This window comes from Elephas maximus, chromosome 19, assembly GCF_024166365.1.
Source record: "Elephas maximus indicus isolate mEleMax1 chromosome 19, mEleMax1 primary haplotype, whole genome shotgun sequence".
NCBI classification, from domain to species: Eukaryota; Metazoa; Chordata; class Mammalia; order Proboscidea; family Elephantidae; genus Elephas; species Elephas maximus.
Window position 1 is genome coordinate 6,454,847 of NC_064837.1, and position 14,108 is coordinate 6,468,954.

The 14,108-nt window shown below is 53.6% G+C and overlaps 1 protein-coding gene across 1 annotated transcript; it reads right to left on the minus strand.

Moving 5' to 3' along the window:
* Positions 1 to 3,676: 3,676 nt before the first annotated feature.
* On the minus strand, positions 3,677 to 10,616 carry LOC126062592 (uncharacterized). The gene is made up of 5 exons (XM_049860289.1): positions 10,368 to 10,616; positions 9,429 to 9,473; positions 4,970 to 5,179; positions 4,156 to 4,829; positions 3,677 to 3,932 (listed from the first exon to the last, which is right to left on the minus strand). Exons 1-5 carry the CDS (start codon positions 10,614 to 10,616, stop codon positions 3,788 to 3,790), a joined length of 1,323 nt encoding a protein of 440 aa, XP_049716246.1. The 3' UTR covers positions 3,677 to 3,787.
* Positions 10,617 to 14,108: the final 3,492 nt, after the last annotated feature.

Below are 14,108 nucleotides of genomic sequence, written 5' to 3' on the forward strand. Positions count from 1 at the left end.
GCTGCCTCCTCAAAGTAAAGTCAACCTTAATGACGTGGGTGCAGTAAAGCTTTTGGGACCTTCCTTTGCTGATGTGGCGTGACTCAAAACGAGAAGAAATGGCTGCAAACATCCAGTAATAATCAGAACCTGGAATGTACGAAGTATGAATCTAGGAAAATTGGAAGTGGTCAAAAATGAAATGAAATGGAACACATAAATATCGATATCCTAGGCATTAGTGAGCTGAAATGGACTGGTAGTGGCCATTTTGAATCGGACAATCATATAGTCCACTATGCTGGGAATGACAACTCAAAGAGGAATGGTGTTGCATTCATTATCAAAAAGAACGTTTCAAGATCTATCCTGAAGTACAATGCTGTCAGTGATAGGATAATATCCATATGCCTACAAGGAAGACCAGTTAATACGACTATTATTCAAATTTATGCACCAACCACTGTGGCCAAAGAGGAAGAAATTGAAGATTTTTATCAGCTGTTGCAGTCTGAAATTGATGGAACATGCAATCAAGATGCATTGATAATTACTGGCGATTGGAATGCGAAAGTTGGAAACAAAGAAGAAGGACCAATAGTTGGAAAATATGGCCTTGGTGATAGAAACAATGCCGGAGATCGAATGATAGAATTTTGCAAGACCAATAACTTCTTCATTGCAAATACCTTCTTTCACCAACATAAGCGGTGACTATACACATGGACCTCGCCAGATGGAACACACAGAAATCAAATTGACTACATCTGTGGAAAGAGATGATGGAAAAGCTCAATATCACCAGAACAAGGCCAGGGGGCGACTGTGGAACAGACCAGCAATTGCTCATATGCAAGTTCAAGCTGAAACTGAAGAAAATCAGAGCGAGTCCACGAGAGCCAAAATATGACCTTGAGTGTATTCCACCTGAATTTAGAGACCATCTCAAGAATAGATTTGACGCATTGAACACTAGTGACCGAAGACCAGACGATTTGTGGAATGACATCAAGGACATCATCCATGAAGAAACCAAGAGGTCACTGAAAAGACAGGAAAGAAAGAAAAGACCAAGATGGATGTCAGAGGAGACTCTGAAACTTGCTCTTGAGCATTGAGCAGCTAAAGCAAAAGGAAGAATTGATGAAGTAAAAGAACTGAACAGAAGACTTCAAAGGGCCTCTTGAGAAGACAAAGTAAAGTAGTATAATGACAGGTGCAAAGAGCTGGAAATGGAAAACCGAAAGGGAAGAACACACTCGGCGTTTCTCAAGCTGAAAGAAGTGAAGAAAAAATTCAAGCCTCCAGTTGCAGTAGTGAAGGATTCCATGGGAAAATGTTGAATGATGCAGGAAGCATCAAAAGAAGATGGAAGGAATACACAGAGTCATTATACCAAAAAGAATTAGTCGATAACCATTTCAAGAGGTGGCATATGATCAGGAAGCGGTGGTACTGAAGGAAGAAGTCCAAGCTGCTCTGAAGGCATTGGCGAAAAACAAGGCTCCAGGAATTGATGGAATAGCAATTCAGATGTTTCAACAAACAGATGCAGCACTGGAGGTGCTCACTCGTCAATGCCAAGAAATATGGAAGACAGCTTCCTGGCCAACTGACTGGAAGAGATCCATATTTATGCCTATTCCCAAGAAAGGTGATCCAACTGAATGTGGAAATTATAGAACAATATCATTAATAACACACGCAAGCAAAATTTTGGTGGAGATCATTCAAAAACGGCTGCAGCAGTATACCGACAGGGAACTGCCAGAAATTCAGGCCAGTTTCAGAAGAGGAGGTGGAACCAGGGATATCATTGCTGATGTCAGATGGATCCTGGCTGAAAGCAGAGAATACCAGAAGGATGTTTACCTGTGTTTTATTGACTATGCAAAGGCATTCGACTGTGTGGATCGTAACAAACCATGGATAACACTACAAAGAATGGGGATTCCAGAACACTTAATTGTGCTCATGAGGAACCTTTACATAGATCAAGAGGCAGTTGTTTGGACAGAACAAGGGCATACTGATTAGTTTAAAGTCAGGAAAGGTGTGCGTCAGGGTTGTATTCTTTCACCATACCTATTTAATCTGTATGCTGAACAAATAATCCGAGAAGCTGGACTATATGAAGAAGATCGAGGCATCAGGATTGGAGGAAGACTCATTAACAACCTGCGTTACGCAGATGACACAACCTTGCTTGCTGAAAGTGAAGAAGACTTGAAGCACTTACTAATGAAGATCAAAGACCACAGCCTTCAGTGTGGATTACACCTCAACATAAAGAAAACAAAAAGCCTCACAACTGGACCAGTGAGCAACATCATGATAAATGGAGAAAAGATTGAAGTTGTCAAGGATTTCATTTTACTTGGATCCACAATCAACAGCCATGGAAATAGCAGTCAAGAAATCAAAAGACACGTTGCAATGGGTAAATCTGCTGCAAAGGACCTCTTCAAAGTGTTGAAGAACTGAGATGTAACCCTGAAGACTAAGGTGCACCTGACCCAAGCCATGGTATTTTCAATCACATCATATGCATGCGAAAGCTGGACAATGAATAAGGAAGATCGAAGAAGAGTTGACGCCTTCGAATTGTGGTGCTGGAGAAGAATGTTGAATATACCATAAACTGCCAAAAGAACAAACAAATCTGTCTTGGAAGAAGTGTGGTCAGAATGCTCCCTAGAGGCAAGAATGGCGAGACTGCGTCTTGCATACTTTGGACATGTTGTCAGGAGGGATCAGTCCCTGGAGAAGGACATCATGCTTGGCAGAGTATGGGTTCGGCGGAAAAGAGGAAGACCCTCAACGAGGTGGTCTGACACAATGGCTGCAGCAACGAGCTCAAGCATAACAATTGTAAGGATGGCGAGGGACTGGGCAGCGTTTCCTTCTGTTGTGGGTAGGGTCGCTACGAGTGGGAACCGACTCGATGGCACCTAACAACAACAAATTGAGGGCCTCAAAGAAGAAAATCTCTAAGGTTCCCGTTCTTACGCTCCATGATGGACTAATAACAACGCCTTCATTCAGTGGAGTAGTTTATGAGATTCGAGCCTCACTTCTGTCCCGTGGTGGGAAGGTTGGGGTAATACTGCTCCAGCTGTACTGCCAGAGAGGCTTTGGCTCAAATGGTTGGGGGTGATGGACACCACTCAAAGAAAGAAACCAGACTGGGCCTCATTGTCCCCGTCCGTAAAATGGAAAGAGCTGCCCATTGCCTGCAGATCTCCTCCCCGCCGGGTCCCACCTCAGGCAGTATGTATGGAGTCCGCGCCGGCCCGCAGCGCCCCCTGCCGCCAGGAGTCAGAGGGCACAACGTGCCGGGTCAGGGCCTAGGCGCGGGCTCTGGGGGCGGCTCCGGCTCGGCTCTGCCCAGAGATACCCCTGCCCCGCTTAGTCCCCGGGTCAGGGCGGCAGGGCCGTGTCTGCCAAGGCTGGGAAACCGGTTCTCTGGGTTTCTCCTTCCCTACCTAGCAGCCTAACTGCATAGGTGAACATGGTGCCGCCGCCCCTGCTCTCTAGCTCCCACTCCGGCTCCCTACCTGCCTGGTGATGCCTACATGCCCCATGACAGTGGCCCCTAGAAAATGGACTTTGTGACAGTGATTACCCATGCGGTGACAACCCTCTCCGCCCCCCCCAACAAAAAAAATCAAACCCATTGCTGTCCAGTCAATTCTGACTCATCGCGACCCCCAGGGCCCTCCAAAGTTCTCCTGCAGTGAACACAAGTCTCCCCCACTCCCAGGCTGCCACAGCTCTGCTCCTAGTGGATCGAGGAGGGGACAGAGCCTCACTGTAAATCTGCCTGTGTCCCCATTAGAGCGAGGAGTTGATGTCCTCCCCCAGACGTGGCAGTCACTTCAAGCTCTTCCACTGACCACACTTTCTCCTGTCCCAAGAGGTTGTCAGGGACCAGCAGCGGGAAGTCAGGCCACCTGCGGAAGTTGAGGGAGCCCAGGAACGGGGTCAGGGGTATAGTGATCCCTCTTTACTTTCTCAAGCTTTCCTTGATGCGGGGAAGGGGTGTAAACCTAGTCACTGAGCACACTGGGCTCCGGAGGTGGGACCAGTGCAGGGCCCAGAACTGAGCCAACAAGTCCCAAGGGAGAGGGCATTCCCTCACCCCACCTCACCGGGGACCCCAGCCCGCGCACTCACTTGGGCAGGGCCGGCCTCAGGGCTCCCATGAGCTGGGTGGGCGGAGCTGGCGGGTGGATGCAGGTTAGGTCCCTATCATCTCCCTGGGCTGGGCTTCCAAGGGCAAGGCTGAGAGCACACGGACCAGGAGCTGGGGAGGGGAACAAAGAGGGAGAGGGACGCTCAGGAGGGACCCCGCTGCCCCCAATTTCTAAAGTAGCTGTGCCTGGGAGGGGCCCGGAGGGGCTGAATGCTGCTGCCTGGGGACTCTGGGGGAGGGGCACCGAGAAAGAGACGCGGGGGAGGAGGCACGGGCTTGAGGGGCTGTGTCCTGAGGGATTTGCTCCTCTGGAGTCCCTGCGCCCTGGGCAGGAAGCGCCCAGACCCCGTCGGGCTCCACCCTGATCCCAGTGAAGCTGTCGGTGCTGTGAATCGCCAACTCCAAGCCCTCTCCAGCCTACTGCAGCACCACCCGCCCTGGTCCACCTCCTCTCTCCGCTGGCCCTTCCCTGGCGCAGCCGCGCCGGGCCTAGAAAAAACTCGGAGCGGGGTTCCCACGGCAGGGACGTCCACGGAGAGCCGTGTCCCCGCAGTGGGCGAAGGCTGGACCCGGACCTCGGCTTCCTCCCCGACTCTCGGAGTCTAAGAGGAGGGATGGGGGAGCGAGGAGCCTCCTGGAGCTCAAGGACAGACTCCTGTCAGGAGGTGCCCTATGTCCACTGCTCAGGGTGAGGCGAGTCGCAGCGTCGCCAATGCCTGGGTTGGCGCTGGGGCCCGAGGCCTGTGCCCCTCCCGCCCCCAGCCCTCGGGCAGCCCTGGGCTCCCTGCTCCCCACACGGATCTGTCCTGCGGCTCCACTCCAGGGCCCACGCAGTGCGGACCCCCGCGTGGTGCGCAGGGGAGAGAAGAGGCCGGCGGCCACCTGTCCCCCTCCTACAAACGGTTGGCAAGGCTCTGCGACCCCCGCCCGGCCCTTCATCTCGGGGCACCGGCACACGTCCAGCGCTCCTTCCTTGGCTGCCCAGTGCCCATGCTGGTAGGTTTCCTGTTCGACAATACAGTGAGGGAGGCACCAGCAGAGAGTGCCTGGCAGAACTTCCTCCCAGGCTGGGGCTGGGCTGAGGCTGGGAGAGACAGTCCCCGGTGTCCCAGCTTTCAGTCCCCTCTGGGTCAGGCCAGCACCCCAGGAGCAGAGACGCCATCCCTTCCCCCTGCACCTCCAGGGAGCCTAGGCCACACCTGGCTGCCTCCCAGGAGGAGGAGGCAGCAGAGCCAGGATGGCAGATGAGGGGGGTGGTAGTCTCCCCATCAACTTTTCCTGACCAGATTCACTCCCTTTGTGACTGGTGTCCTTGTCCCCTGTGGGAGAGGTGGCCGCCCTTTCATTTGTCCTGTGTGTAAGCTCAGAGCAATCCCTGGAGCCCAGGATCTTGAGCACAGCCCTAGGGCCCCATACCTCAGAGGCTTATCTTCCGGAATCTTCTGCCTCTCTGGGGAAGGCAGCCTCTGTACCCCCTGACTCCAGTTTCCACTCATTCCAGACATTGGCAAGCCCCGGCCCCTGTGGTCCCTTACTCTGAGGGCCGTCATAGAAGGATTAATTGCCCCAGGACTTGGCCCCTCCAGACACCACCTCCTCCACCTCCTGAGGGCTGAGGGTTTAGTTGGCACCTGAGTCTAGCCACCTGCTTCCCTGAACTCTACCTCCGTGGCTTTGCTCCTGCTAGGCTTTGCTCACAAGTGACTCCATTTTGGGCCAATTATTTCAGTGTACCTGAGGCCTGGTGGCATCCTGGGCTCCTCCAGGGCAGGTACCCAGCAGAATTCAGCATTCATATCCCTGGTGCCCAGCATGCTTAGAAAAGAGTGGCTGGGTCAATCGCCTTGAGGTGCCTCCCAACTGGTCCCAGAGTTTCCCAGCAAGCCAGGCAGGGTGGCACTGGCTGATAGTGGTTAAGGTCCTTGCCCAGGGTCAGACAGGCCTCATGCCCAGCTCTACCACTTGCTGGCCTTGGGACCTGGGGAGATTTGCCTTATCTCTGCATCTCAGTTTTCTTTCTTGTGAACTGAGGGTAGTAACACCTACTTTATATCCCTATTGGGAAGATGAGAGGTACTTAATTAGCACAATGCCTAACACATAGAAAATTCAATATATTAGTTATTATTATCACTACTTACATCAAGAGATGAACCTTCCCTCTCTCTGGGTTTGGACTGAGGTCTTCAATCCTCCCATTCTTCCTTATGGGGAGAGGGAAACAGGTGCCCCCAGAGGCACACTGTGGGGGACGGAGGGGCTGATCCAAATGGAAAGCAGCACCCAGGACACACGCCCCTGGCCCTCTACTGGGCCTGTTTCCCCCAAGTCCTCACACCCATCTCCTCTTCTCCAGACCCTCCACCTACTGCCCCTGAAGGGGGGCAAAGCTGGGCTCTTGGGATGGGCAGAGGGTGCTCCCTAGCAACCTGGGGGGACCCCTCAAGGACAGGAAACACTGACCAGGGCCTGCAACTTCATTTCCCTAGGGTTAGTCCAACTTCCTTCTCCTGTGACAATGATGGCTCTGGTGGGCTTCCCCTGGAACTGCAGAGGAAGGTCAATAGCCAAGTAAAGGCCACTTGGGGCCCTAAAGCCATGCGCCCTGAACCAGGGGCCCTACTCTAGCAGCCCGGCCCTTCTGAAGCCCTCTCTCTACTTCATAATCTAGTGAGAAAGTCAGTCCTGAAGCTTCTCGTGTCCCAGTGCCAGGAGGCTGTGCTCATATTTAAGGCCCAGGAAAAACACAGTTTGAGTGTGAAATTTCGGGTATCAGCTTCAGTTGCTACCTACGAGCTTATGTGAGTAAACCTCCCAAAGCCCCTTCCCTTCTCCTCTGTCCTCATTCCTTCCTGGCACACAAGCCCCTGCTTCAAGTGTTTGCTCCCGACCTCCGAGTGCTCCACTGTGCCCAGGGACTGACTATCGGGGCAGACGTGCCCTATCACAGACTGTGACGGGTGGCAGACGGCCTGTGGTCTTCCTGCAATCCGTGGCAGCTCTAGGAGCCAGAAGCAAAACCAGAGATTAGGAAGATCAGGTCTTTACTGCAAAATCATTCAAAAATCCCACGGCAAGCAGTGCCTTCAATGCAGTGCTGAACACTTTTCAGGGCCGAAGCCTGCTCAGGAGGGAGTTTATTGCACAAAATAACATCTTTTAAAAGAGTGTGGGCACTACTGAGGTTCACGCCAGCTTTGCACTGGAGGCCACTGCGTAAAGGTCATTAGCATTAGCAGCTTTCTGCTAATGGAGAGGGGGTGAGCCCTAATGCTAGTAATTCCCAGGGTGGTAGAAGGCCTCACCAACCAAGGTGAGCTCTGCCAGGGTCTCACTCCTGCTGCCTGAGGGCACCTGCTGGGATAGACTCACAAGGCCTGAGAAAACAGGGCCAGGGGCAGGCGGCACTGCCTATCCCGGGCTGGGCTCCTGCCCACTCAGGCTTCTGGAGCAGCTATGGCTCTGACCAAGTGGTGCCTATGGTGGGGCATGAATGCTGCCTACAGGGGCTGGGGTTAGGGCCCACTTTCTGCTCTAGAGGAGGTGGTGTGCTGGGCACAGGTGTGCACCATCTTCCATGACAGAGGGAGAAGCTGTGTGGCAGCCTACCCGCTCCACACCTGCTCTACCCTATTGTACAATGTATCCAGCTCCACAGGGCTCCAGGGACAGGAGACTCAGGGGCTGGATCACCCCAAGGGAGAGGTGGAGTTAGGGTCATCCTTTGACAGTGACACATGGGATCTCCACCTCAGGCCTCCAATTCCAAGCTGAATGCAGGTTAGATGGTTAGAGGACCCGAAGGCTGAGAGAGGCCCACCGGGTCCAGGAAAGGTGGGGGAAGGCAGCAAAGAAATCACACTCAGATTTCCTCGCAGCCCCAAGGGTGCAAACACCGCTTTGAGAACAATTTCAGGCCTTGTCCTAACCCCAAGACTTCCTCCAAGGCAATGTCTTGCCAGGAAAGTTTCCAGTCTCTGGCAGCACCCCCTACTGAGCAAGTCCAGCGAAGCATTGTGAATAATGGCTTAGAAAACTAAAGCTAAGGGTCCTTCCACAAGCATAGCTTCTCCCGCAGGTCACTGCACATCTTGGCAGTGGGGCTGGCACTCTTCACAGAGCGACAGGGTCACTTCACAGTGCAGAACCCTGTGGTCACTGTGCCCAAGGTGAGCCCCTGGCCTGGGCTCCCTGCCCTCTCTGTGGGCCCAGCCCATCTCCTGCCCTGGCAGCATTCGGGCAGGTGGGGTGGGTCCCAGGAGCCCACCTGAGGTGGGCCTGGAGCATCTGCAGTAGCACCCACCCTCTGGCTGTCTGTGTGTGGTGGGATGAGGAGGGCATGGGGGTGAGGAGTGGGCAAGATGAGGCCCCTTCCGTGGAACAAGGAAGGCTCAAAGTGCTGACAGTGCTGGTTTTGAGGCAGTTCTCCTGCTGGGACCAAGACCCCAGGCTGGTGGGGGCGGGGGAGGTGCAACACAGAAAGGGGAGGGGCTTTTCCAGTGAGAAGGCTGGGGCAGGGGAAGGAGAGAGAGATAGAGGAAGAGGCTGGTCAATGGGGCTGACCCACCCTGCCCTATGGGCGCTTAGGCACCTTGCACTCCAGCTGGCTATCAGTGCCCGGCAAGGGCACAGGAAAGGCACTGGGTCCTACCAACAGTCTCTGTCCCAGCAATGGCCCCCATGCCAGCTTCCCACCAGCCATCACGGAGGGCCTGAGCAGTAACTGCACATCTCGCTCAGGATGAGAAAGCCTGGATTTCTTGGTGACTTGTGTAGAGTCAAGAATAAAAAGTATATATATTTTCTGTTGAAATACGAAGGCGCGGGGAGAAACCCACCTTCAAAAACTAGAAATTTTCATCGAGAATGTGAAATTGAAAATGTTCCCTATGTTTTGTTTCCATGGCCAGATGGAGGTGCCAGGGATAGTGAGGTAAGCCGGGGCCTGGTAAGCGCAGAGGGTCCCAAGGAAGGGCGCATCTGATAGGGAGGCTGAGGGCACCACTGGGGGTTCTGTGGCTTTCTCTGAGAGGCTTGTGCTCCAGTCACAACTGACAGTCTCCCTGACCAGGAGAGGGGTCCCTAACACCTTGAGACAGAGTGGCCCTGACTGATGGCACACGCAGCTGGGATGGCTGAGCTGCACCCTCGCCCCCGTGGCCTCCAGGGTGGGGACAGGAGGCTGGGATTAGGTGAGAATGTTCTGTTCTTGGTACCTGTGCTGGAGGGCACAGTGGGGCCAGGCCTACTTCACCATGGCCTGGCAGCTCTGATGGAAGACCGTCTTGCACTCGGCACACTGGGGGAGAGAGCAGCAAATGCTGCTTGTGCCAAATGGGCCGGAGGCCTCCCCTACGGCCTGGGGCTGGCCAGTGCTGCCCACAGTACCCACAGGAAGGCTGTGTTCCACTCTACAAGCCAGTGCATGCAGGCAGCACCTCCACTCCAGAACAAGAGATCTTAAAATGTTTACCTGCAAATGATGCGAGCATTCTGATATTCTCTTTCCTAGTTCATCTTTTTAAACTTCTGTTTGAGACTCATTAAACTGATTTCTTGCCTATGCTTAAAACACTCTGCCGCTTAAAAAATTCAGCCTTAGGCCCATCCAGGGGCTGCTCCTGGCCAGAGGACGCCTACTGAAAATGAACCCACGCTCCACTACTCCAGTTTTCCAGTCCCACTTGGATTGGGATGAAGGTTTGGTGGATGAATTTTTCCACTTAGAGCCTTCTGAGCTATGCTGTTAAAAGCATTGAGATACATGAGCAGTAACTGTGGACAAGATGATAATGACAGCAGCAGAGGCAGCAGCAGGTACCATCCACCAGGTGCCCACTAGGTGCCAGGCCTCTGCCAACACTCCAGGGCAGTAACTCACTTAATGTTTCCTGAATCCATTCAGAGATGACAAAACTGAGGCCCAGGGAGGCCCCCTCTCAGAGGGTCTGTGGGGGCCACCTCTGAGTAAGCAAATGGATGGCTCAGTAGAGTCCTTTGAGGGCTCATCTTGTCCCCTGAGCTTGACCAGAGCCAACCATGTAGGGGCGTGGCCTGCTCTGGACAACCTCCACCACCCTTCAGAACCGACAGAGTGAACGTTCAATATGTTCCCGCAAAATGGAACTAGGCAGGCCACCCTGGGACACTTGCGCCAGGCTCTGGCTGTGTTGGGGTGCCCCACATACCTCACTGTGGTGTCAAACCCAAAGGGGAAGATGACGTCATGATGGTGGCAGATCTGACAAATGAAGCCACGCTGTGTGCACAAAGGGCGGTGGTAGACGTGCTGGGAGGCAAACTCAACCAGGCCTTGAGGAATCCTTCCTAAACGCCCTCTGCGATCTGTGGAGGGTGAGCGCAGGCCACCTGGCCTTTTAGGCTGCAGTGCTGACACTGTCTGCAAAACGGGGCCTTCGCTGCTGCGCACGGCAACCTGCATGGAGAACTTCAATCCCAAAGTCCCCCTTGGGCAAGAAACTTCCCTAAATTGGGTTGAGCAGGCACCCGGGATTTACAGATGAGACCCAAATACACTGTACCCTCCCCCTTGTGGAAGGAGTGTCAAAAAGTGTCATTCTTGTGGCCCTTCCACCCCTAAGCCTCCAGGTCGGGGGAGGAGTCCAGATGCAGGGAAAGAGCTGAAGAGCCCTGTGATCCTGGGGTTTGCTGGAGGACCTGCTTATTCCAGGGGCCTGGGGGCCTCACCACTGCCCCAGGAAGCTTGGGGCAGACAACAGGGAGACCCATGCTGGGGACGGAAAAGCTGAAGACTGCACCCCCTCGCTATTTCCCTTTCTGATTTCTTCCAGGAACGAGCTCCTTCTAGAGAGGCTGGGGAGTAGAGAGAGGGTACCTCGTCTTACCTGTTGGAGGTCGGCAAAGCTGTACTTGTGGGGGAACTCCAAGAGATAATCCCTGTGGTTGAGCCTTCAAAGAAAACAAGACCTGGGCCAACCTGTGTTCTATTTGTTTTCATTCCCTCAGTTGATAGCCAAGCTTAAACCCTTTCCTGCCTCATACTAGGTTGTGGTTAGGAGCAGAGATAAGCTGTCTGGGCTCGGGACCTGGTCTTCCAGGTAACTAGCTGTTGACCTTGGTCAAGCTCCTCAGCCTCTCTGAGACTCAGGTTTCCTCAAGTGAGAAATGGAGCTGTTCTGAGGAGAAAATCCTTCACTGAAGGAATCTGGTGCAGTACCTAGCACACAGTGACGGATGAGGATGAGGAAGATGAAAGCTAATGCTTGGTGCCGGTACTGAGCTAAGAGCTTCACGTATCATTCTAGCCTCATAGTCCTGTGAGGTTGGTACTATGTAATCCTCATCTCAGAGAAGCGGAAACAGAGGCATCAAATCCAAAGCCCAAACCTGTTGCTAATGAGTCGATTCCAACTCATAGTGACCCTATAGGACAGAGTACAAGTGCCCCATAGGGTTTCCAAGGAGCACCTGGTAGATTCAAACTGCCAACCTTTTGGTTAGCAGCCATAGATAGCATTTAACCACTATGCCACCAGGGTTTCCAATTCTCATCTTAGAGAAGAGGAAACAGAGGCACAGATGGGCTAATTAATCTGTCTGAGGTCGCATAGCTAGTAAGTGGCAGAGCTGGACTTTGAATGTAGGAGTCGGGCTCCAGAGCCTGTGCCCTTATCAGCCCTGCTGAGTGCCTACAGATGCTGGCTGTGGTAATCGTTGCTGCCACTACGTGGCAGGCACAGTGCTGGGGACAGAAATGCACAGGATGTGCCCTCTGGCCTCCTGCAGCCCTAGTCTAGGGAGGGACAGACATTCAAACACCTGGTTTCAGTCTATTTGAGAAGAGCCGGACATGCCCTAAGCTCTACAGATCCCATTTCAGAAGCAGAGAAGGGGTGTGGAGGACAAGAGCTCACCGCCTCCCTCTCTCTCCATTCCACCACACCAGTGGGAGAGATCCTGTGGGTGACATCCTGAGGGATGGAGAGGAAACACCTGCAGAAATTCCAGATACAAAAACCTGCCTAGCCTTGCTGTGTGCGTGTGTTTTTATGGGTATTGGGGACAGAATGCTCTGAGTCAGAGGAAGCTTGGGAGCCTGCCCCAGGACATGGAGGGTCACACGGGGAATCTGGATGGTGTCAGAGCTGTGGGGCATCTGGAATGGGGGCTTAGCTGTCCCCCACCCCATGGCCTCAGTTGCAATCCAGGTAGGGCCCAATCTGGGGCAGAGACAGTGGGTCCCACCAAGTAGCCAAGTGGGCCACACTGTGCCACAAGGGGTGGGATGCTGCCGACAGGCCACTGGGTTCACCATGCTGATTTCCCCAGTCAACTTCCAGCTTTCTGGGAAAGGAAGCTGCCATTTATCACCAGGAAAATGCCGGGGTAGGGGAGAACACAGGCTGGCCTTCAGCTGGCTGGAAGGGAAGGGCTGACTGGAGGGAGAGTTATTTCTGTTATCTGCCCTCTGTCACTGTCCTGGAAGCCCTAGGTGCCAGCTAGGCCCAGGGCTTCCCTGTGAGCCGCCACACGCTGGCCTGTCACATTCTCAGAAACACCAAGGCCTTGCAGCCGGTTTCTCTCCACAAGACTCGGCTGAGGCCAGGGGGAGAGCACTGGCCCGGGGTGAGAGGCCACCTCTCATCCTGGCCTCTGGTAGAGAAATCTGCATGCATGCTCACACACCAGGCCTACTCAGGCCTTAGTTTCTCCCCCACACAATGAGGAGACTTCCTTTGTTGTTCTCTGGCCTCAGGCCGACTCCCTGGGGAAGGGACAGAAGTCTTTTGGGCTCCCTGGAAGAAAGCAGAAGATGAGAGGAGATGGCTGTATCTTAACTCCCCCAACCCAGAAAGTGATGGGGTGGGATGTGGTGGGTGACGTGGGTACTACCTGTCTCCTCTGAGCCCTGGGTTCCTTTTCCGCCCACTCTTCCCTAGGCTCTTGGGAGAAGCACTTGAGGCCTGGTGGGGAAGCTTCCCCGTGGGGCACTTCTGTGACGGCTGCTTCGCAAAGGCCTGAGAGGATGTTCTCCTGGACTTCCCTACCTCTTGGAGATGTGTCCGTGCCCCAGGCCTGCCCCTTTGTCTCAGAGCACCCAGTCAGGGTGCTGCTACTAGTGAAGGGGAACACCACCCTGACTTCACCACCTGCACCCCAGACCTGCTCAGTCTCCTTTTCAATCCACCTCTTCCTCTCCATTTCCACTCTGGCCGACTGGGTCCAGGCCCTCTCATCTCCCTGGATTAATGAATTACTACACCAGTCACCTGCCCAGCTCCCATCCCCCCAAGCCCCTGCACCCCACTGCAGCCAAAGTAGTCTTTTCTAAAGCCCTGATAGAACATGACAGTCCCTTGCTCAAAACTGCTCAGTGGCTCCCCACTGCCTGAAGAATAAAACCCAAACGCCATCAGTGTGGCACACAGGACCTTCAAGTCTGGCTCCTGAGGACGCCTGGCCCACGCACCACAGCCCAGCTGCCCTGGGCCCCTGGCAGGTCCCTGTGGGCCATGTTCCCTCCCACCTCCACATTACAGGTTCCCTTGGAGAGCCTGGCCCTCTTCTCCCCTTTCTCTCTGTATTTATTTTTCTGAATGCCAGTTCCATATATACACGATGCCATTTGTGTACAGGCACCTGTTCTCATGTGTGAATAGACAGAATGAGGTCTAAAAGAATGCTCTGTCGATAATGATAGTGGTAGGATTTGAGAAGGGGTGATTGGAATTTACCTTTTTCTATGTTATTAAAAAAAAAAAAGTACTGTTTGAATATTCTGACATCATCCACCATGGACCGTCTTTGAAAACAAGAAAAATCTTTTTTTAAAAACGACTCTGCAAACCCTCAGCTCAGATGCCGTCTGCTCTGGGAGCTTCGTTGGCCCCTGGGCCCTGTTCAGGCTGATCGGGTGTCCTCCCTCACAGCACACACCACGCTGACCTGGGGA

What these genes read in the sequence shown, in the direction of transcription:
- LOC126062592 (XM_049860289.1), bottom strand. Translation starts at nt 10,616, where the DNA reads ATGCAGGTTGCCGTGCGCAGCAGCGAAGGCCCCGTTTTGCAGACAGTG. An exon ending in ATCAGAGCTGCCAGGCCATG is followed by an intron (nt 5,180 to 9,428) that starts GTGAAGTAGGCC and finishes ATTGTCGAACAG; the next exon opens with GAAACCTACCAGCATGGGCA. An exon ending in CTGAGGCCGGCCCTGCCCAA is followed by an intron (nt 3,933 to 4,155) that starts GTGAGTGCGCGG and finishes CAACTTCCGCAG; the next exon opens with GTGGCCTGACTTCCCGCTGC.